The sequence below is a fragment of the Podarcis tiliguerta genome, assembly GCF_965153285.1.
Source record: "Podarcis tiliguerta genome assembly, chromosome: 14".
Classification (NCBI taxonomy): domain Eukaryota; kingdom Metazoa; phylum Chordata; class Lepidosauria; order Squamata; family Lacertidae; genus Podarcis; species Podarcis tiliguerta.
This window is the reverse complement of record NC_139547.1, coordinates 38,564,120-38,587,658: the sequence shown is the minus strand read 5'-3', so window position 1 is coordinate 38,587,658 and position 23,539 is coordinate 38,564,120. Positions and strand designations below refer to the sequence as shown.

At 45.8% G+C, this 23,539-nt stretch overlaps 1 protein-coding gene across 1 annotated transcript in view; it reads right to left on the bottom strand.

Moving 5' to 3' along the window:
• The window catches only part of CPPED1 (calcineurin like phosphoesterase domain containing 1), a 75,429-nt gene that overhangs the window by 9,965 nt on the left and 41,925 nt on the right, over window positions 1-23,539 (bottom strand). Inside the window, exon 3 of the mRNA XM_083412576.1 lies at window positions 19,973-20,395. Coding sequence (XP_083268702.1) covers window positions 19,973-20,395 — 423 coding nt within the window. The remainder of the gene's footprint in view (window positions 1-19,972; window positions 20,396-23,539) is intronic.

Sequence of the window (23,539 nt, the reverse complement as noted above, 5' to 3'; positions counted from 1 at the left end):
AACTTATCCTTGCACCCAACTAGAATGAAAACCATTCCAGACTGCTGCAATCTTATGTTCCATTTGCTGTTGGAGCAGGACTGGCCAAGGCCATTTTACCATTTGAGGCAAAACCTGCCTCCTCCTGCTCCTCCACCTGAGGCAACTGGAGGCTGGGGAAACCCTGGTGCGCTGAAAGAAGTGGGGGAGAGAAAAGGAGGCTGGAGAGGGAACAGGACGGCAGAGGCAAAGCTGGTCTTGAATGGGGTAACTGTGCCCCTGAAGGACCAGGTGCGCAGCCTGGGAGTCATTCTGACTCACAGCTGTCCATGGAGGCGCAGGTCAATTCTGTGTCCAGGCAGCTGTTTATCAGCTCCATCTGGTACACAGGCTGAGACCCTCCCTGCCAGCAGACTGTCTTGCCAGAGTGGTGAATGCTCTAGTTATCTCTCGCTTGGACAACTGCAATGTGCTCTACATGGGGCTACCTTTGAAGGTGACCCAGAAACTACATCTAATCCAGAATGTGGCAGCTAGACTGGTGACTGGGAGCGGCTGCCGAGACCATATAACACTGGTCTTGAAAGACCTTCACTGGCTCCCAGTACATTTCCGAGCACAATTCAAAGTGTTGGTGCTGAACTTTAAAGCCCTAAATGGCCTCGGTCCAGTATACCTGAAGGAGCATCTCCACCTCCATCGTTCTGCCCGGACACTGAGGTCCAGCGCCGAGGACCTTCTGGCAGTTCCCTCGCTGTGAGAAGCCAAGTTACAGGGAACCAGGCAGAGGGCCTTCTCGGTAGTGGCACCCGCCCTGTGGAACGCCCTCCCACCAGATGTCAAAGAGAACAACAACTACCAGACTTTTAGAAGACATCTGAAGGCGGCACTGTTTAGGGAAGCTTTTAATGTTTAATAGGTTATTGTATTTTAATATTCTGCTGGAAGCTGCCCAGAGTGGCTGGGGAAACCCAGCCAGATGGGCGGGGTATAAATAATAAATAAATTGTTGTTGTTGTTGTTGTTGTTGTTGTTACAAGAGCAGGATCCAGCGAGCGGCACACACCTCCTCAGAGCTGCATCTGCTCCCCCTCCCAGCTGACCTCAGCCTGCTGCGTGAGGTGACTGCTTCTTCCAGAGAACCCTTAGACATGACAGCAAATGATCCTTCTGGGAGCTGACTGATGCATAGCATCCTCTTGAGATCTCCTTGTCTATTCTGAGTTCTGCCTGACAGTGTCTCCAGCGCCCATATTTATAGCCTGTATCCTGCTGAGTCAGCTTACTGGCGTATTGCTCATGTTCATGTATGTTACACAGTGCTGGATTTACATATAAGCTGAACAAGCTATAGCTTAGGGCCCCACTCTCTTGAGGGCCCCCCATAAATTAAAGAAAAAAAATTGGATGTACATTTCCAAAATATAAGATTAAAAACAAATACAGTGGTACCTCGGGTTACATACCCTTCTGGTTACATACGCTTCAGGTTACAGACTCCGCTAACCCAGAAATAGTACCTTGGGTTAAGAACTTTGCTTCAGGATGAGAACAGAAATCATGCTCCAGCAGCACGGCGGCAGTGGGAGGCCCCATTAGCTAAAGTGGTGCTTCAGATTAAGAACAGTTTCAGGTTAAGAACGGACCTCTGGAACGAATTAAGTACTTAACCCGAGGTACCACTGTAAAATAAAACCTACATACAGTTAGAGCTTAATAATTATTTCACTATTAATATACTACTTCTTAATTGTACTTCACTGTTAATATACTTCCATTACCACAATGGTGGACTTCAATCTGGTTTTGGATGATGTATTGATATATGACCCAGCCCTAGTCCCTAGAACACTCCCATAACATCCAAACTGCAGCGGCAGGTCTCTTGACTCTGTATCTCAAGGTCACAGCGTGAGATGTCACTCAGCTGGTGTCTATGACATAACCACCTGTTAACTAGGGGTCTACAATGGTACCTCGTGTTACAGACGCTTCAGGTTACAGACTCCACTAACCCAGAAATAGTACCTCGGGTTAAGAACTTTGCTTCAGGATGAGAACAGAAATCGCATGGCGGCGGCAGCGGGAGGTCCCATTAGCTAAAGTGGTACCTCAAGCTAAGAACAGTTTCAGGTTAAGAACGGACTTCCAGAACAAATTAAGTTCTTAACTCGAGGTCCCACTGTACTATGCATTCCCATAGTAATTGCTGAGTTCAACATAGTTAACCCTTTCAGGACTCAAGCCCACACTACTGCAACTATAAGCAAATGCTAAGGCCAGGCTTGTGTCTGATCACCTTGGAGGGCAATAAAAAGGGCTAACTGCTCTGCATCATTCTTAATCTTAATGAGATACAAAGGTTTGCCAGGTAAGTTCCATAGCCAACGGTAACTATTTCCAAAATGTGTTAAAAGCTTTTTTAAAAAAATGTTTGCTGTGAATGTGTTTGCTTCCCTGGGCTCCTTGGGGATGAAGGGCGGGATGTAAATTCAATGACGACAAATAATAAATTTATATTGATTATTGGTAGTTTCCCCCTTCACTTTTGATGGCATGTACAGGGAAGTCTCATTTTCTTATATATCCCAAGGGAACTCAACTGCTACTTGGGGTTTCTTTCCAGACACATGACACATGACCTATTTTTTATTTCCCTACTCTGTGGCATATTTTTCAGGCTTGCCTGGGCAAAAAAAGAGACACTGCCAATGATTCAAACAGAGGAAGCACAAAGCAGCAGAAAAGAAAAAGGGGGAAAAGACAATCAGCTGAAGCTGTGAGCGAAAGATCCGCTTGATTTTCAAACTCTGGTGGAGTCCTTGCTGCTGAAGCGGCTTGCCCTATTTTGCTTCCTGATCAAAATGAAATATTCTTTATTTAGTATAGCTCCTCAAACTTTGCCTACCTGGGATGAAAGTTGCATCTATAATTCAGTGTAATAAACTTCAAAAAGTGGATTCACTGACTCAGTGCTGCGCTTCCAAGTTGAGCAGGAAAGTCAAAATCTTTGGCAGGAACGTTCAGAATATTTTAAAATTATATTCCAGCAAATATAAAAGTAGGTCCTAATGAAGAAAACACACTGAAAAGTTGAAAGTAGCTACGATAACTGGTAAAGGATTGCATCCAATTAACTTCCCCCCAGAAATCCATAGGTCTAAGTTAGTTGTTGTTAGTAGTGACTGTTAGTAGTGACTGTTAATGAGTTTACTCTGAATAGAACTACAACCCAAGATGTTTCTATGGTTGCCTGGTGACAAGTGAATGCTTCTTTGGTGGAATAATATTCAGTACAGTAATTTGAGTTCCCTCCACAATTAACTGAGGAAAAAAGATGCACAACTTTTTTTTAAGCTTGGAAACCAGCGCCTTGGGTCTTCAGTCTATGAATTGGCTCTTTAATGCTGCCGGCAAACTGTATGACAGTGACAGGCAGGCAGCAGTGTGGTATCTTGCCTTTTGTTAGTTGTGTGTCACGAGCCTTGACCATGTGTAGGCAAACCCTTCTAAATCCGGCCTGCGGATAGTCCGGGAATCAGAGTTTTTTTTACATGAGTTGAATGTGTCCTTTTACAGTGGTACCTCAGGTTACATACGCTTCAGGTTACAGCCTCTGCTAACCCAGAAATATTACCTCGGGTTAAGAGTTTTGCTTCAGGATGAGAACAGAAATCGTGCTCCGGCAGCGTGGCAGCAGCAGGAGGCCCCATTAGCTAAAGTGGTGCTTCAGGTTAAGAACAGTTTCAGGTTAAGTACGGACCTCGGGAACGAAGTAAGTACTTAACCCGAGGTACCACTGCATTTAAAATGCACCTCTGGGTTATTTGTGGGACCTGCCTGGTATTTTCACATGAGTAGAATGTGTGCTTTTATTTAAAATGCACCTCTGGGTTATTTGTGGGGAATAGGAATTCGTTCACCCCCCCCCCACAAGGCCTGAGGGACATGCTGAAAAAGTTTCCTGACCCCTGGCCTTGACCTCCTGGCCAAAGGTGGGCCAAGGATAGCAATCTGGGGTGAAGAAGAAGCAGGAACCAGGAAACACAGCACTCACCAGTGACCAGGTCTAAAGAGCAAGTCAGGATCATAGGGTGAACTAGGAGGCAGAGTCAAGATCAATTGATAACCAAGGACATAGGAGCATGCCAGAGCACAGGAAGACCTTGCTGCTTCAGGAAGGCTCAAATGAAAGAGGAGGTTATTCTAGACACCTTCCTTCCCAATGGCCAGTATACGTTCCTGTATTACAGAGGACGCAATGACACTTGGGATCCCATCCAACTGCATCATTCCCACTGCACACCTTGCTCAGTGGAAAATTCTCCTGCCGAGGGCACACCTCTGGCGTTCCTTGACATCTTGGTGCCGCCGGCAAACTGACGGCTTTGAAAAGCCGTAGAAAAGTCCACTGGATTCAGGAGAGAGGCTCATGTTGCCGTGCTTTTGTAATTGCAAGACACAGGGACAGAATATATAAAAGCTGCATAACTAGTGCAAGGAGAAGTGGTCTGACAGGCAACATTAGTCTTGTCTCAGCCAGCTATAAAGAACAATTTGCCTACATGACAGTCTTGGGCCCAAGAGACGAAGTGGTGGAGGGGATAGCTTTTACTGGGTGAGAGTCCTTCCAATAAAAGAAAGCTTTTTCTTTCAATTTGTTTCTTTCTCATCGAATAATCCTCTGCCTCCTGGGTCTTCCTGCAGATATTCCTATATATATATTGAACGTATCTGGACTTGCAACCGACTTTCTACACTGCTCATTGCCTCGTGGTTCTGTTACTGTATATACAAAAGACACAAATGTTTTATTTGCGATGAAAAATGCCATAAAAGTGACTTTAAACCCCCTCCCCTGGAAACCACATTCCTCTGCTTTGTGTTCTCTGAGGTAGCTATGCTTCAAAATGCATGGAACTTCTGGCAATGTTAACGACTGACTTGCAGAAGGTTCAGGGGTTCCTGAATGAAAGCTGATAATAGCACAGAATTTAGCACCAGGTAGCTCTCCAAATGGCTTTGTACTCTGACCAATAGGAACCTAAAAGGAGCCCTGCTGGATGAGACCAATGGCCCACTAGTCCACCATCCTGTTTTCACGGTGGCTGACCAGAAGTCTACAAGCTGGACACGAGTGCAACAACACTCTGCCATTTGTGATTTCCAGCAATTGGCAATCAGTCATAATACCTCTAGCAGTGGAGCAGCCGCCATTAGTCACATGACTCCATGACTCTGTCTAATCCTCTTTTGAAGTGTATTTGCATCTTCCAGTGTGGTGTAGAGCCAGTGTGGTGTAGTGGTTAAGAGTGATGGACTCGTAATCTGGTGAACCGGGTTTGCATCTCCGCTCCTCCACATGCAGCTGCTGGGTGACCTTGGGCTAGTCACACTTCTCTGAAGTCTCCCAGCGCCACTCACCTCACAGAGTGTTTGTTGTGGGGGAGGAAGGGAAAGGAGAATGTTAGCAGCTTTGAGACTCCTTCAGGTAGTGATAAAGCGGGATATCAAATCCAAACTCTTCTTCTACTCGTCTTCTTCCTTGGGGACACACATATTCATGAACACTTTCCCATGCTCTGTGAGATCTACCTGACAGAAAAAGGTTTAAGGAATACCAGGCCAGGATTTTCCAAGCTGAAGGCCACTCCGCACCACCACACTCAAGTTTGCAACTGGGGTCCTACTCTGCCAACACCTGCACCTGTGTAATACCAGTGTTTTCTCAATTCCGCTTCCCACATCCATTTATTTATGTTTGCAGCCTGTGCATGTGTACTCAAGAGTCCCCACTGTGTTGTGTTCTTGGCCTAACAACCCCAGCCTTACGCACGTTGATTTGGAAACAACTTTGCGGAGAAACCAACATATTCAGACGTCGGCTGTAGGCTGCTGGCACCTGAAAATGTAGGCTGATTATTTTACATTGTCTCTGAAAACTCGCAGGGGCCACCGTTAATGCTTGTTGTGCAACAGAGAGGGAAGCAGGTCGCGGCTACATCTAACAGAAGATGCAGCTAGCTTTGCTAACATAATAAGCACAGGCTTCCCCTTTCTGGCCTGCCACCTCAGTTATTTACTCAACTTATTTTGTTCATTACCATAAAAAAAGAAAGAAAAAGAAAGTCAACACGATCCAATCAGTGCAATAATGCAAAGATGACAAGCTAGCAATTTACTTTGGTCTAGATTTTTCTCTTTTTTCTCCCCCTTTTTTTATCTCAAACATAAAAAGAATCTCATAAAAATGTGCCGTGCACTCAGATGCAATTTATTCACTTAGAAATGTTCTCCCCAGGTAGTGCTGCCAAATTATGATTTCAGAAAGCCCTCTCAATATTGTTAGGTGGAGAAGCCGCCTTTTCCCCCCTCGACTTTTGTTGCAGGGGTGGGGAAGCCTTTTGGCTAAGTGGGCCAGATCTTTATCTCCCCGCCCCACCTGCCAATCACCTGGCGTCACGATGGCATCGAGTGACTGGTAGGCGGTCAGTCCTGCCCACCTGTCAAAATTGACCTGTGAAAGTGGGAGGAGGGAAACACACCGGTGAAACAGCACTGAGCTCCCCATTCATCAGCTACTGAGTGAAGGGTTCAATCCTGATCTCTGCAGGGGCTTGCTTCACACCAGCTTCACACTCAGGGAATGTGTTGGCAAAGCAGCACCCAACAACGGTTGGATCCTGTCCTTCTGCTGATGTCACCCAGTTGAATGACAGGTATGTGGTTGTAGAAAATGGAAGTTGTGGGGCAGTATTTGCTTATGGGCCAGAGGTTTCCAGCCCTGTTCTAATGTAAGCTCAGAGCCGAACAAGATTCCAATCAGCTGTGCAGGTGGGTCTCCCTCCTCTCATTCTCGCTAGTAGAAAATCAGTTCTTGATGGACCCTAAACTGGCTCATGTTTTTGGACCTGTGGGAAGGGGAGTACCTCCATGCTACCTTGCTGATGAGAACGACACTTACTCAAGGTTGCCCACACTTTACAGAGGGCACTCTTCTATTTGAAGGTCTACTGGTCCATGCCAGGTTTAAAGGGATAGCTCAGCAGGTAGAGCATGAGACGTTTGATCTTAGGGTTGTGTGTTCATGCCCCACGCTGGGTAAAAGATACCTGCATTGCAGTGAGTTGGACAAAATGGCCCTCATGGTCCCTTCCTACTCTAGGATTCGATTAATACCATCTATGAACCATCAAAAGAGAGTGGAGAGACTTTGAACTTGCCCACCAGCAGTGAGTGCCTGGGCAGCAGACTGGGCTGTCACACAGATCAACTGGCCATAGAACCTTCCTCACTGGAGTGTGATGCACTGCAATTCCATCTAGAGCAAGGTTTCCCAAAATTGGGTCTCTAGCTGTTCTTGGACTACAACTCTCATCGTCCCTAGTTAGCAGGACCAGCGGCCAGTTTGGGAAAACCATTATCTAGAGTACAGTCACAATTCTGAAGCTGGGATGCAAACAGCATGCGAATTATGACTTTTTGTGTGACCATTAGTCCCACTACTAATAGTTTTAAGGTAACACCCACCCCACACAAGTCCTAGTGTCATTAGAGGACCCTTGCCTCCTCTCATGACATTAAATCTATGAGACATTAAATCTGGATATAAAATATGTGAGAAGGCAATAGCAAGATGAAGAGCCCTGCTGGATCAGGCCAAAGGCCCGTCTAGTCCAGTATCTTGTTCTCACAACCAGATGTCTGTGGGAAGCCCACAGACTCCCCGTTCAGGATTCTCAGCAACTGGTATTCAGAGGCACACTTGTTTCCAAGTGTAGAGGGAGAAGCAGGCTGTTATGGCTAGCAGACATTGGCAGTCTTATCTATGGTCCACAGAGTTATCTAACCCCCCTTTAAAGCCATACCAGCTGGTGGCCATCACATCTTATAGGTAAAGGTACCCCTGACCATTAGGTCCAGTCGTGGCCGACTCTGGGGTTGTGGTGCTCATCTCGCTTCATTGGCTGAGGGAGCCGGCGTACAGCTTCCGGGTCATGTGGCCAGCATGACTAAATTGCTTCTGGCGAACCAGAGCAGCACACGGAAACGCCATTTACCTTCCTGCCGGGGCAGTACCTATTTATCTACTTGCACTTTGACGTGCTTTCAAACTGCTAGGTTGACAGGAGCAGGGACGGAGCAACGGGAGCTCACCCCGTCATGGGGATTCGAACCGCCGACCTTCAGGAAACTTCAGGGAAGTTTTTAATGTGTGATTTTAGTGTATTTTTGGTTTCTGTGGAAGCCGCCCAGAGTGGCTGGGGAAACCCAGCCAGATGGGCGGGGTACAAATAAATAATAATAATAATAATAATAATCAGCAAGTCCTAGGCTCTGTGGTGTAACCCACAGCGCCACCTGCGTTCCTTTTATTGTCCATACTTTTTGCATTAAGAGGTACTTTCTTCTGTCTCTCCTGAATCTTCCAACATTTGGTCTCACTGGATGGCTGAGAAGGAGAAAAAAAACCCTCATAATAGGGCTGGGCAATCTATGGCCCTCCAGTTACTGCTGGGCTTCAACTCCTATCAGCCCTAGCCAGCATGACCAATGGTCAGGGATGAGAGGAGCTGCAATCCAGGAACGCCGGGAGGGGCACAGGTCGTCCACCCCTGCCTTATCAACAGCTCTACCTTGTGACACCTCCATTCAACAGGCAACAGAAGAAGTGTATCCTTACATGGTGAGAAAAGGAAAGGAATGCATCTCCAAGTATCGATACGGATGTGTCGCTGCAGAATCAAACCTGCTAGTGAATTATCGAGGGCTCTACTTAATATGCCAAAGTTGCTTTAGATCTGTTGGCAGTTCTGACAGATACATTGAGGGAGGTTAGAGAGAATCTCGTGGAGTGAATAGCTATGTGGCATCAGAAAGTCAAAGCAAGACTCTCTTGGCTCAAAAAATGCCTCATTTATTTATTTATTAAAGCGCACCATGCCGACAGTTCATTTCAGACGCATTTATCAAATGCACACGCTGGAAACGATAAGCCCTTGGATTTAAGCGCCCCTGAAATTAGCAGGGATTGTTCCTGAGTAAACATGATTGGGCCCAGGATAAATAATTTCAGAAAGGCCTCGTTGCTTTTAAGAACGTGAAGGCCATTTAAATTGTTTTAGTGTTATCGTCGTGAACTATTTCCCAAAGCTGGGGTTAGGGAAGGGAGATTCTGCTGGAGGAGATGCAGATCTCTGGGGAGGGGGCACCTCAGGTCCAGAGGCCAAATGCTGTCCCCCCCACCCCTGGCTACCAGTGGCGTAGCGTGGGGGGTGCAGGGGGGCCGGCCGCACTGGGCGCAACATTTTTTTTTGGGGGGGGGCGCTCGCACTCGCAGTTCTCTGCCCCTACCTGGCTCACTCACTCTCTCTCACTGCAGTGCTGGCTGTGCGAATCCGATCCGAGCCGCCACCCACTGTGGAGGGGAGGGTGCCAGGCGTGCGGTGCAGTGCAGAGAGAGAGCGAGGGATTATCTGGGGGAGGGACAGTGCAGCGGGGGGGGGGGCGCAAATTACTTGCCTTGCCCCGGGTTAGGGGGCGCAAATTACTTGCCTTGCCCCGGGTGCTGACAACCCACGCTACGCCACTGCCGGCTACACTATCTGGCCCTTGGGTGTCTTCCCACACCACAAACACCCTCCTCTGAGCCCGCCTCCTTTACGGGCCCTGCTTTGCACCCAAAATGTTTTTGCCTTGCTGGAATGTGCCCTTGACCTCTTAATTAGTTGATGGGGACCATAGGAAGGGGGAGGCCTCTTGTGTTCAGGCCCTGCTTGTGGACTTCCCATAGGCATCTGGTTGGTCACTGTGAGAACAAAATGGCAGAGTAGATGGACCACCAGCCTGACCAGCAGAGCTCCCCGTATGCCCTTAACTGTTCTAATTGTTAATAAATAATAATAGCTTTTATTTATTTATATCTCGTCCTCCCCAGCCGAAGCTGGGCTCAGAGCGGCTAACAACAATAAAAGTAACAAAGCATTCTAAAATCAATTCATTTTGAAATCAATTCAAAATCAAATTAATGGCAACCATTGGGCTAGAGTTCTGTGAGGATTACCAAAGGAGGGAGTGTTGTGCTGTTTTAACAGGCCTGGTTTATTACACATTTTAATCGTGGGGTGTTTATTTTAATGTTTAAATGGAATTCTGTGGTGTATTTTAATCATATTTGTATGTGTGTGTTTTGTAATTGGTTTTATGCTCGTAAACTGTTTATAAGTCACCTTGGCAATTAAGTGGCATATAAATTTCATTGACTTAGTCGTTCATTATTCATTGTTATTATTCTTACTCACAGTAGTTCATCATAGGGAAAAGTGGTCTCAGTGACTGCTGGATATGGGGGCTATGACACAATCCTCTGAAGCCCAACTCCAAAGGGTTTTTTTTGGGGGGAAATCAACCACCCAGAGCTGCTGCCCCATCTCACAGTGTTCCTTTTATGCTAGTCTCTCCTCCCACTCTTGGTAGATATCTTATTTTTGCCTTAATTAATAAAAAAACCCCTCCAACTATAGATCGAATTACGAATCAAACATCAATGACTCTTTTCTTTAGCATAAATTAATAAAGGCGTCATTAAGCAAAAGCAAATTCTCAGAGGAAACCTAAATGGTTGTGACAGGAAAAGGAGCCCAATGGCTTAAAACCAGCATGCAAAATACATTGGCAAGCGCTATCTTGAAAGGCTGATTAAAGAAGTAATTGTAGATGGAGACTTGCAGTTTGAAAAACGAGATCCTCTATCAAGACAGGCAGATATAGCAGTCCTGGATGACCTGGTTCCTCATAGCCTGCATTCCCTTTTGAGGTTATCTTCAGACGGACAGATTGAAATCTCTCGGGTTCTTGTTTCAAGCTCCCCCCCCCCCCCACTCCTGACTTAGATGCAGCAGAGATCTGTGCTTTGGCAGAGCAGCAATTAAAATGGGAATTGGTTCAAAGCTTGGATCCAAGTTAGATCAATGCTTTTCAGCATAGTAACCAAGGTTATAATGGCAAAAATGCACAGGAAACTGAATCTGATTATAATTTCTGTTATATGTAGCTTTCCCTCCTTCTTAAGGAGCTTGGGACTAGTGCTGTGCACCAGATTTAGGGGAAGCCCAGATCTCGATCTGAATCAGGCCAGTTTTGAATTGGGGGCACCTGCACTTGGGCTGAGACAGACCCAGATCACCATAGACCAGAGTTATCCAAGTTGTCAGGGGATGCGAAGGCTGGAGGGCCCAGCATGATGCTCCTCCACAAGCACAGTCCCTGCAGGGCATTTATAAGCAGTATCCCGCAGGACTGAATCCCCTGCTCACCGGCTAATGGGAGATTTCAAACCTGTGGTCTGCTAGGGAAGGGGAAGAAACTCTACAGGACTGAACCCACCTGCTCTCAACAGTATGTGTGTGTGTAGGGGGGAGGATGTACAGCATACATAGGGTTGCATTCAGTAATGTCATTCATTCATTCATTCAGCTATGCCACCCATCTGACTGGGTTGCCCCAGCCACTCTGGGTGGCGCCTTAACAAAATAAAACATCAAACGCAGCAAAATGTCAAAACATTAAAAACTTCCCAATGCCTTCAGATGTCTACAGAAGGTCGAGTTGTTTACTTCCTTGACATCCAACGGGAGGGAATTCTACAGGATGGGAGTCATTACCGAGAAGGCACTCTCTGCCTGGTTCGTTGTAGCTTCACTTCCCGCAGTGTGGGAACCGGCAGAAGGCCCTTGGCGTTGGACCTCAGTGTCCGGGCTGAACGATGGGGTTGGAGACGCTCCTTCAGGCATATAGGACCAAGGCTGTTTAGGGCTTTAAAGGTCAGCACCTTCACTTTGAATTGTGTACTAGGAGCCAATGTAGATCTTTGCTAGTCCCATAAAGTGAAACGTTTTATATGTAGTTATTGAGATACCTTAAGCCTGTTGTGTTAATAATTTACCCTTTGCATCTGTTTTGTATGATTTATTTTTAATCTGTATTTTTGAGAAAGGTTAATAAAGAGAATGAGGGGTGGGGGAGACGACTTAAAATAAAAGCCTGCTTTATTACTGATGTGTTTGCTGCCCTGGGCTCCTTTGGGAGGGAGGGTGGGTATACTTTGAAATAACAACAATAATAAATGAACTGGCTTGGTTGTGCCTACAGAATCTATTGATGCTCACCTTTCTAAATGGAATGGAAATTCAGGAACAAAACAACTCTGATGGGGGCCGGAATCTCACATAGATAAATATCGCACCAGCTCAGAACGTTCCTCTGGCAGGCAGGAAACCCCCCTTTTTTTCAGGGTTTATCCAGGAAAGTCCACAGCAACAGCCTGCTGTGTTTCTCTGCTGCTATTTCAGAGCAGTGGGGCAACCGATGGCGCCGAGCAGATCTGGCCCTCCATATTCTACCTTCTGTGGAACGAAATTGTTTTCTCTCTCGCTGCCAGTGAGAAGTGAGAACACTTTGCCTCCCTCCCTGCAGGGCCCAAACCAGCAATCTGCTAAGCCTGCGCTGAGGCAACGAGCGGCAGATGTAAAAAGGTAGCTGCATGAGGGGAAAACGAGCACATTTCCAAGGTGGTTTCTGCAGACTTGACTGGGGTATGGGGGAGAGAAGCCAGGGCAGTGTTCTGGCAGAAGAGCCGTCACATGCTCAGAGACCAACATCGTGCCTTTGTCTAGGTGCATCCATCCATAGCCCATCCATTTTGATGTGTCAGTCATCAGAAGCTTGCAGGGGGGAGGACGAGGACCATTTTCTTCCCAGACCGAGGGCCACATTTCCATCTGGGAAACCTTCTGGGAGCCACATGCCAGTGGCAGGCAGGGTCACAGGCCAAAGCAGGTGAAGCAACAAATGTAATTTTTAACCTTTCACCGTAGGTAAAAGTTTACCTTTCACAGTAGGCTAGTTTCTACGATTCTACCCTCCCTCTAAGCAGCCAAGAGGCACGGAAAGACCGCTAGCAGCACCCAAGCGCACAACACCGTTCTCTCTGCGTGTGGTTCCCACATATCCAGAGGCATGCTGCCTCCAACAATGGAGGGAAAACATAGCCTTTCATAGTCTTATCACGCACAACTTTGTCTAATCCGTTTTCAATGCATCCATGTTCAGGGCTATCACTGCCTCGTGTGGGAGCGAGTTTGAAAGATGAACTATGTACTGAATGGAAAACTGTTTTCTTCCACCTTGGCATGAATTTTTCACATTCCGCTTCACTGGGCGGCCCCGAGTTCTAGTTACTACAACAGAGGGGAGAAAAATGTCTCTATATCCGCTTCCTCTACAGCACGCATAATCTTAAGACGCCTCGGCCGTGCCTTTATTACTAAAGTGAAAAGACCTAACTGTTGCACCCTTCCCTCATAGAGGAAAGGGCCGGCCACGGGCCTATTGATAGCAAATAACAATCACACCGCCCCTGACACCAGTTGTTTACCACATCAGGATGACTATGGTGGTTCGATTTATATGGTGGAAATTAAAGCTATCCATTTCAAAACCACCAAGGGTTTCACTGAAGTTTTCCTTGTAGAGATTCATGTTTCCCGGATAAAAGGGTGCATTTCGCCTTGTTGCTATGATGATTAAAAGCATTGTTTTGCAACTAAACAGGGCCTCAAGGACAACCTGGGGGCATAATCTGAAACCACTGGCCATACAGCCCGTGTGGCTTTTGCAGTGCAGAACTGCATCTGCTGTGAGATAAGAGACTGATCTCTCTCTCTCTCTGTAGCATTCAAGGGTACTAAGTGAGATCGCTTACTTGAAGGCTAAAGCTATAAATTCTGCCCACTGTAGATGCATTTCAAAGGCAAAAGCTCAATTCAGGCAACAACCTAAACCACAGTTTAATTACTTCAAACAACAACAAATAATAACAATAATAATAACAACAACAACAACAACAACAACAACAACAACAATAATAATAATATATTATTATTATTATCATTATTATTATTATTATTATTATTATTATTATTATTATTATTTATACCATGCCCATCTGGCTGGGTTTCCCCAGCCACTCTGGGTGGCTCCCAACTGAATATTAAAAACACAATACAGCATTAAACATTAAAAATTTTGGGCTGTATCCCATGCTGCCATTGGACAACATACTTCCTTCCTCTCTTGGCCCCTTAAAATCTGTTTTGGGGGTTTGGGCGATACTTTGGCACTTCTGCCTGATTTGGGGGGAGAGGAAAGGAAGGGTTAGTCCTGTTGCACAAGCAGAACGCGGCTTGACCAGAGCTGGATCCAACCCCTAGTCTCTGGATCTCTCCATCATCCATCCCATGCTGGCATGTGGGCCTTAACAGACTGCCCATGAGCTAAAGTGGCCCTTGACACAAAAAAAGAGGTTCTCAGCCCCTGATCTTACGGTTTCCATGTTGGCAGGTCCACATCCAATGCACATTTAAAGCACACAACACCCCCCCAAAAGAATCATGGGAACCATAGTTCCCCCACTTAGAGCTACAGTTCCCAGCACTCTTAACAAACTACAGTACTCAGGATTCTTTGATGGAAGTCGTGAGCTTTATGTGTTAGATATGATTTAAACACATGGCCTGGTTCTGCTCTAAAAAGCACCTGCCTCAAAACAACAAAGGGGACTGGCTTCTTCAACAGATTTCATCCACCCTGCTCGTAAAACTACAATGAAGTTGACATTTTCATTTGGTAACGCAAGCTTATCGTCATGGCTTAACTTGGTGAAATTAAAAAAGTGCCAGATTTTCAATTCATAAATATTTATGATAAGGACACCATTTTATCTTTAATTAGCCCAACTGTTAAGGACACTTCTGAAGTGAGAAATTGAATTCAGCGCTTAACACCAGATGCAGCTTCTGGGGCTTGAGTTTTAGCTCGATGGCTTACAAAGAACGGAATACCGAAATCAAATCAAAACAAACAAGCGCACATGTTGCTCTCATGGAACTGCTAAAACAGAGTAACACCAAACAAATCTTAAGGGTGGGGGGGAATGGAAAAGTAAGCTTCCAAATTTGAATGAAAGAATAAAAAGGCTGATGTAATACACAATGGTTTCTGGATTAGAAAGGAAGAGGTATCATCTTCTGAGTTATGTAGTACAGTGGTATCTTAGTTTATGAACTTAATCTTTGTCTGTTCTTAAACCAAAGCGTTCTTAAACCAAGGCATGCTTTCCCATAGCAGCGGGGGACTCAATTTACAAATGGAACACACTCAAGAGGAAGCAGAACATGTTCTGCTTCCAAGGCAAAGTTCACAAACCAAAACACCTACTTCTGGGTTTGCAGCGTTCTTAATTCAAGTTGTTCATAATCTAAGCTGTTCTTAAACCAAGGTATCACTGTATTTCAGGAAAGGAATGACAATGCAATGGAAAGAAGCAACACTGGATTATTGATTTGTTCAGCTATAAATTGGCTCTCCTATTGGCTTGGGTCCTACCCAATATATCCAATTGGTCAATGCGCTTGGTGGGAGGGCCTCTTGCAGGTACCATCTATCAGAAGGTCTGATCTGCACTATGGAGAAATTTGGGTCTCTAGCATGGTGGCACCTACCCTTTGGAACTCCCTGCTACTGCATATTAGACTGGTGCCCACCTCTGTTGTCTTTTTGGACGCCGGCTGTACACCTACATCTTTCAACCAGTAGAGATCATTCCCAGTTTGTACCTGTATCGGAACTGTTTTTCTAAGAGGTTTAGATATTTTATCGCTTGCGCGTTTGCTGCCCTGGGCTCCTTTGGATGGAAGGGTGGGATCATACATTTGACCAACCAACCAACAAATAATACTCTAAAACAGACTTATAATAAAGGCTAATAACGAAGCAGAGGAAGGCACAAATGAAAAATGGCTTCTTTCCCCACACACTGGGTCAAACAGTGGTGAGGAACCATTTTATTTCATAAAATCTATATACTGCTTGATTGCAAAAAAGAATAAAACAATGACATTATTAGTAAAAAAAACAAAAAAAAACCCCAACACGTTCCAAAAATTAAAAACTAAAAACACATCAACTTTCTAGATATCTGATTAGGCTTGCCTAAACAAAAACGTTTTTAGCAGGCTCCGAAAAAAAAAAGCAATAAAGTTGCCTGTCTGATATCAATAGGCAGGGAGTTCCAAAGTTGTGGAGGGCTGTTGTACAGTAGTTTCTACACAAACTCACCCCAATGTCCTCCATTTAAGGAAGTGTAATCAGAGTTCACAAAGGTCCGTATAGTAAAAGCTATGGTTTTCCCAGTAGTGATGTATGGAAGTGAGAGCTGGACCATAAAGAAGGCTGATCGCCAAAGAATTGATGCTTTTGAATTATGGTGCTGGAGGAGACTCTTGAGAGTCCCATGGACTGCAAGAAGATCAAACCGATCCATTCTGAAGGAAATCAGCCCTGAGTGCTCACTGGAAGGACAGATCCTGAAGCTGAGGCTCCAATACTTTGGCCACCTCATGAGAAGAGAAGCCTCCCTGGAAAAGACCCTGATGCTGGGAAAGATTGAGGGCACAAGGAGAAGGGAACGACAGAGGACGAGATGGTTGGATAGTGTTCTCGAAGCTACCAGCATGAGTTTGACCAAACTGCGGGAGGCAGTGGAAGGCAGGAGTGCCTGGCGTGCTCTGGTCCAGGGGGTCACGAAGAGTCGGACACGACTAAATGGCTAAACAACAACAATCAGAGTTCAAAGACGTACTCCAGCCAGGGAAAATCACTCAAGGACTGAGAATCCTGCCCACAATATTGGAAGGGGCATGGGAGGCCAAGATGTCGAACACCCTCACTCTGTGTAGGATTCTGAGGTGGGGCACCAAAGAACCTAGCCATTCCCTAAAACAATCCTCTCATTTCCGCAGTGACATTAATGTGGGCAGTGCTTTTGCAGAGGAACCACAAGACAGTGTGAGACCCTGCTCTGAGGAGATGACGAGAGAGCAATCATCTTTTAGGAACTGGAATCCTGTTTCTCTCGAAAAGGCAAAATACAGGGACAAGAAACAGAAAATAGTGACTGTTCCCGGTGAACAGAGAAGAGTTGGAACATACAAAGCAAGCAGGTGTTTGTCATCCTAGAAATGTAATAATGAGGGGTTGAACATTTTTCATCATGGACAGGCGTAAGGATCTTGAGCCAAGCAAAACAAAATTATGCTGCCTCCAGCTGGGAATAACTGTTTATTTTGTGTGTGTGTGTGTGTGTGTGTGTGTGTGTGTGTGTGTAGAGGAAGCATCTGAACAGATCAGCTTACCTGGAAATGACTGTTTGTCTTCTAAAGGCATTCTATACAGCAAGAACTTGCAGAAACAAGACTTTATTTCTTTATTGCATTTATATATCACCTTCCCCCACCTCGAAAGGAGCAAGGTGGCATACACAGTCCCCCCCCCTTTTAATCCCCAAAACAACTCTGTGGAAGTAGGTTAGGGTGAGAGGTGGCCCAAGATCACCCAGTGGACTTCATGGTGTTATTTGAATTCTGGCCTCCCAGGTACAGTGGTACCTCAGGTTAAGTACTTAATTTGTTCTGGAGGTCCATACTTAACCTGAAACTGTTCTTAACCTGAAGCACCACTTTAGCTAATGGGGCCTCCTGCTGCTGTCGCGCCACCGAAGCACGATTTCTGTACTCATTCTGAAGCAAAGTTCTTAACCTGAAGCACTATTTCTGGGTTAGTGGAGTCTGTAACCTGAAGCGTATGTAACCCGAGGTACCACTGTACTACAGAACCCTGGCTCTCTTGATCTCTCCAAGGACTCAAGGACTTTTGAATTCAGCAGTTGTTACAAGCAACGAGCTTTTCCAAAACTAAGATAGGTTTTTATTTTGTGTTCGTGAAGAACAAAGTAAGAGTTTTGCTCTGAAGATCTAGGCCTAACAACATCTTTGTTTGAAATATGTTGAATGGGACTACTTAGCTGCAATATTTTAAATTACTTATTGGTTTAAAAAAGGCATAATTTTGCTTTGTTATTATATGGGCTTTAATGGAGTTGCAGAAATTCAGCGTTGACTAAAAAATAGCTGCTTGTCCAAATATAAGATGCCTTGCCAACCTTTACTAAAATTACTGTTGTAGCAGAGGGTTGTGTTCCACGCCACCCCCCCACCCCCCCAATAATTCCAAATGCCCTTGCACTGCAGGGGAGAAGACAGAAAAAAGCAAATAGGAGGGGAAAGAAGAATATTTCACTTTTAAAAATAAAATAACCAGTCTAATTTTCTCCAGTTTGGATATGAAAAATTGGAATTAATATTAAGTGATTAGAAGGCTAACCTTCTTAGACTGCAAAAGCCAAACGTGATGATGATTAATACAAAACATGCAAAAACAGGCTGATTTCATTACTTATCATCTGACTATCATAATGAAAGATGTGTTCAAATTGATTATTTGTGGGCAAAGTATGAGATGAGAGGGTGGTGGAGGAGAAAAAGAGAGAGAGAGAGAGAGAGAGAGAGAGAGAGAAAGAAAGAAAGAAAGAAAGAAAGAAAGAAAGAAAGAAAGAAAGAAAGAAAGAAAGAGTGTATTATACTTGACTGACAACATCCTGCAAAGAAGGTTCTTCAAGTTGTTTTTTTTAAGGAAACAGAACAGCTCTGTTACTAAGGAAACTGAGCTATGCAGAGCTCACAGTTTCTGAATCAGGGATTATTTCATAGCAAACTTAGTTACGCTATTGTACGGTGAGCTGCCTAGCAGCCCTCTCTCTGTTCGGCTTAATTAATAAGAATACTTAACTGAATGGGAAAGAGATATCCTATTCAGCTAGCTATTTGTTCTGTACCAAGCAGTCCTGTTTACAAATGTATTACATGCATGCAGATGGGGTCGTATGCAGACCAAGTGAAGCCCTTTTCAGGTGTTTGGAAGAATGCTTGTCCGCATTCTGTGTGGAGGGGGTGTTAAGTGGGCGCACACATAAGCCCCGCCCCAATGACCCCAGCAGGCAGTGTCATTGGCTCTGGCTCCACCCAGTAATGGGCTCCCTGCCTTCTGCCACACCAGTCACCACTGCCCAAGGGGGTTATGATCAAACTAAGAATAGGTGCATGGGAGATGGCAGAGGAAGGGGAATGGAAATGGAGATAGGGGTTCACTGTATTTTTCGTTCTATAAGACGCACCTGACCATAAGACGCACCTAGTTTTTAGGGGAGGAAAACAAGAAATAAGAAGCCTCCTGAACGAAGAGGGAGCGCTCCTCCCTCTTTGCTCAGGAGGCTTTGCGGTACTATCTCTGAAGCCAGGAGAGCAAGCGGGATCGGTGCGTACTGATCCCGCTTGCTCTCCTGGCTTCAGCGAAAGCAAGCCTCCTGGCTTTCCCCCAACCTCCCGCAAGAGCCGCACGCTCTGTCGCTTCCCCCACATCCCGCAAAAGCCAGGGATAGCTGCGTGAAGCCTCTGCAGGGCAGTGGGATGAAGGCTCCCCTACGGAGGCTTCACGCGGCTAAGCCAGGAGCTAGAACAGCACAGCGCTCCCTCTCGCTGTTCTGGCTTCTGGGATAGGCCACAAAGCCTGCATTCGCTCCATAAGACGCACACACATTTCCCCTTACTTTTTAGGAGGGGAAAAGTGCATCTTATAGAGCGAAAAATACGGTAAATAATAATAGAAGCTGCAGCTGCAGCAGCAGCAACAACAAACATGTTAGCAGCTTTTCTAACAAAGTAGGGCAGAGTGCTGGGGCAGAGTACTGATGTTTAGCTGAGCTTCTGTCATTGGTATCACTGCAGCTTACAAGAAGGGTTCTGCTTCACCAGATTGGTTCTGCTGCTGTGTTTGCACCACACCAACCTCACACCTCCTGGTAAACTGCAGTGATGCTGTTGATGAGAAGTAAGCGCTGCCACCTCATAGCCGCAGCTGCATATTGGCCCACTCCCATCTTCCCCCTGCAGACTGAAGTGATTCTCTACGCGCAGAACAGTCTGACCGACTGTCTCGCCATGAACCAGGCCTCTCTCTGCTCTACGAAGGAACCCTGTACCTGCTTTGCGGAACTTCTCCAAGAGCTCGTGCCGAATGGACTTCTCCAGGTTGAAGTAGTCGTGGTCTTCATCGGGTTCTCTCAGAAACAGAGGGATGTGCTGGAAGACGACAGCGTGGCGGCACTTTCTCGCTTCGGCCATTGCAAGCTGCTGCTGGAGCCAATCATCCTGGGCCTGCTTTAATTCCAAGCACTTGGAAGCATCAAAGTACAGCTGAGAGTTCAGCACGAGGAAGAAGACCCCTCCGACCCAGAAGCTGAAGTAATCGTCGCCCCACTTTTGGCAATAATCTTCAATTGTTTCAGGAGTTGGCGTGTTCCCAAGGTCGTGGTTCCCACTGACGAAGACCAGGGGGATGTCACTGCTGACACCCTTGAGGGTGCTTTTCAAGTCCTGTATTTGTGCCTCCCGCCAGGGTGTCCCTACAAACCAGAAGAATTAGACATTATTTCTGCAGTTCTGGCTCTCTCCTAACCTTTCGACATCTGCCACTCTCATTATGCAAAGAACTTGATTATCAAAAGCCCAACCCAAAAAAAATACAAATTAAAAAATACAATGATCTGGAAAGGTACAATTCAACAAACCGTGAACAGCTGAGCAAACCATCGGAGCATTTGATCTGCCATTTTCAAAACAAGATTATTTTATTTGACATGCCCAGGCTTGGCAGGAGTGATTCAGGAAAGGTTCCATAAATATGTAATGGCATTTGCACGAAAACCTGTCGGTCTTCATGGGCTGGGACCCACATGCGGGTCATAAAAAAAGAAGAAGACAGGATCAGAAATCACAATTCAAAGCTAGCTTGCTTCTCGAAAGCATATGAAGACTAACCTGGTTTGGACATAACAACAAGCCACAGTTAGTTGAAAACGAAAGCCTCCGAGTTCCTTCTTGCAGGTTTGTTGGAGGAAAAGCACACAACACTAAACCACAGGCTTTATCTAATGAGAAAACTCAGTATTCTCCCTCTCTTAGAAGAGAGTTTAAGCTGGAGAGGTGTATTGTTTTGCAGTACATTAGGATGTGTGGAGCCTGTGACCCTCTCTATATGTTGGACTCCAAGGCCCATCAACCCCAGCCAGCATGACCAATGGATAGGGATGGTGGAAGGTGGAGTTCAGCCACATCTGAAGGGGACGTGGTACATATTTCTGCAGTCACAGATTGAAGGATAATGCAGGGCCATCTCCTTCGGTAAGGAAGTGGTGGGAGACCACAGGGAAGGAATAGCTGGCATGGACGAGGATACCTTACGGTGCCTGTTGGCTTGCAATGCTGGCTGCAAATCTTCTCAGATCTTCTGAGAACAATCTGCTAGGGATGCTGCTCTAACTAAGCCTAAGTATGCGTAAACCACACGTTAGTCATACTCAGAGCAGACCCAATGAAATTAAATAACACGACTTAGTAGTTATTTAACTGAGTAGAACTCGGTTAAATGCAACCCCTGTTCTTCGCTTTAAGCGCCAGGCAGATTTTTCTTATTTCCTGGGCTTTTAACCCTTAATTTGAAGGCTGGCACTGTGACCTCTTTTAGTGGGGAGGACCTGTAGTCCTGCCCCCCCCCCTTTTTTGTTATCTGTGTTTTTAGCCTTCCATTTGTTTAGCTTTAAGCCCTTCAATTGTATTGCTGTACTTTGAGGCTTTTATTGTTACTTTCAATAGGCTCTAATCTAAGTTGCTTTGAGTTACTTTGTAAGAAAAGCAACTAACAAATTAAAAAAATAACAATGATGATAATGATGATGATGCTATCTATTATCGCATATAGCTTAGTCGGTTAGAGCGTGGTGCTGAAGGTGCGTCTACACCCCCATCGTTTAGCCCGGACACTGAGGTCCAGCACCGAGGGCCTTCTGGTGGTTCCCTTACTGTAAGAAGCTAAGTTACATGGAACCAGGCAGAGGGCCTTCTCGGTAGTGGCGCCTGCCCTGTGGAACACCCTTCCACCAGATGCCAAAGAGAAGAACAACTACCAGACTTTTAGAAGACATCTGAAGGCAGCCCTGTTTAGGGGAAGCTTTTAATGTTTGATGGACTAATGTATTTTAATATTTTGTTGGAAGCCGCCCAGAGTGACTGAGGAAACCCAGCCAGATGGGTGGCGGGGTATAAATAATAAATAATAATAATAATAATAATAATTATTATTATTATTACACCAAGGTTGCAGATTTGATCCCCACATGGGATGGCTACACGTGCCTGCATTGCAGGGGTTTGGACTAGATGATCCTCAGGGTCCCTTCTACAATTCTATAAACTACATCTGCATCCAACCTTTTTTCTCCAAGGAGCACAAGGTGGTGTACGCACTCTTCTCCCTCTCCATTTTAACCTCACAGGTAGGTTAAGTTGAGATACAGTGACTGCTCCTAAGTCACTCAGGAGGCTTTGTGGCTCAATGCGGATTTGAACCCTGGCCTCCCAGGTCCTAATCCAGCACTGTAACCACTGAGCCAAGTCATAATGCAACTAATAATTTTAAACCCTGCCTTCATTTCCATTTCCCTTCCTCTGCTGTCTACAGAGCCTCTCTTCTTAGACTGCCCTTGGGGAGTGCTGGCCGGTGCCCACTGGGACTGGTGGGGGAGAAGGCAGGGAGCCGATTAAGAGCCAGAGCCAATGACAGGCAGAACCAGTCACTTCGAAGTCCCTCCCCCTCCTTGCTGAGTTCTACCCGGAGACTAAGGTACTCATAGGCAGTGCCAGTCCCCAGACTTGTTATAATGTAGAAGGTAGGGAGAAGAGGAGCTGGCTGAGGGCAGATTGAGCAGTTCTCCATTTGCCTTAACGAACCAGCCTTTGGGGCAGAAAACTCTCCTCCCCTTCTTTATAAAGTGGCCAGAAAGACAGAGGGCCTTTTTAAAAACAAAATCCCCATCTCCCGCTGAAGATCCTGCTTCCACGCAAGGAGAGGAGCCAGGCTGCCTTCACCCCAGCTTGCTGTGGTCAGCAGAGGCGACACTGGCAGACTATTCTCTCAAAGTGCTAATCCATTTGCTAATAAATCCAGTGTTTAACTGACCTTGGCCGTGCCTGCTGCAGAGGACGCTAGTACAGAAAGAGGAGATATTTATAATGCATCAGTTGACAGATCCCTCTTGCAGCTCTGCTAGTCTCTGTGGGGGCAGGTAGGTATTAGCTAGAGTTTGAGCAAAGTGGAACTGGTCCTGAATGGACAAGTACCCTCTCATCTCGGGGGGAAAGAAACCACTGCAGGCTTGTTTCCCACAGATCATTCTAACAGAGAAGCAAGGCTGTCAAGGAGCTAGCATGGGGCACCGTAGGGGTGGGGAGCCCTTAGCCCTCTCCAGAAACTTGGAGTGCAGCTTATATCAACCCTGACCACTAGGCATGCTGGCTGTGGCTGACAGGAGCTGGAGTTCAAAATCTGGAGGGCCTTAAGTCCCTACTCCCTAATAATAATAATAATAATAATAATAATAATAATAATAATAATAATTTATTATTTGTACCCCGCCCATCTGGCTGGGCCTCCCCAGCCACTCTGGGCGGCTTCCATAGAAACAAAAAATACAGTAAAATATCACAGATTA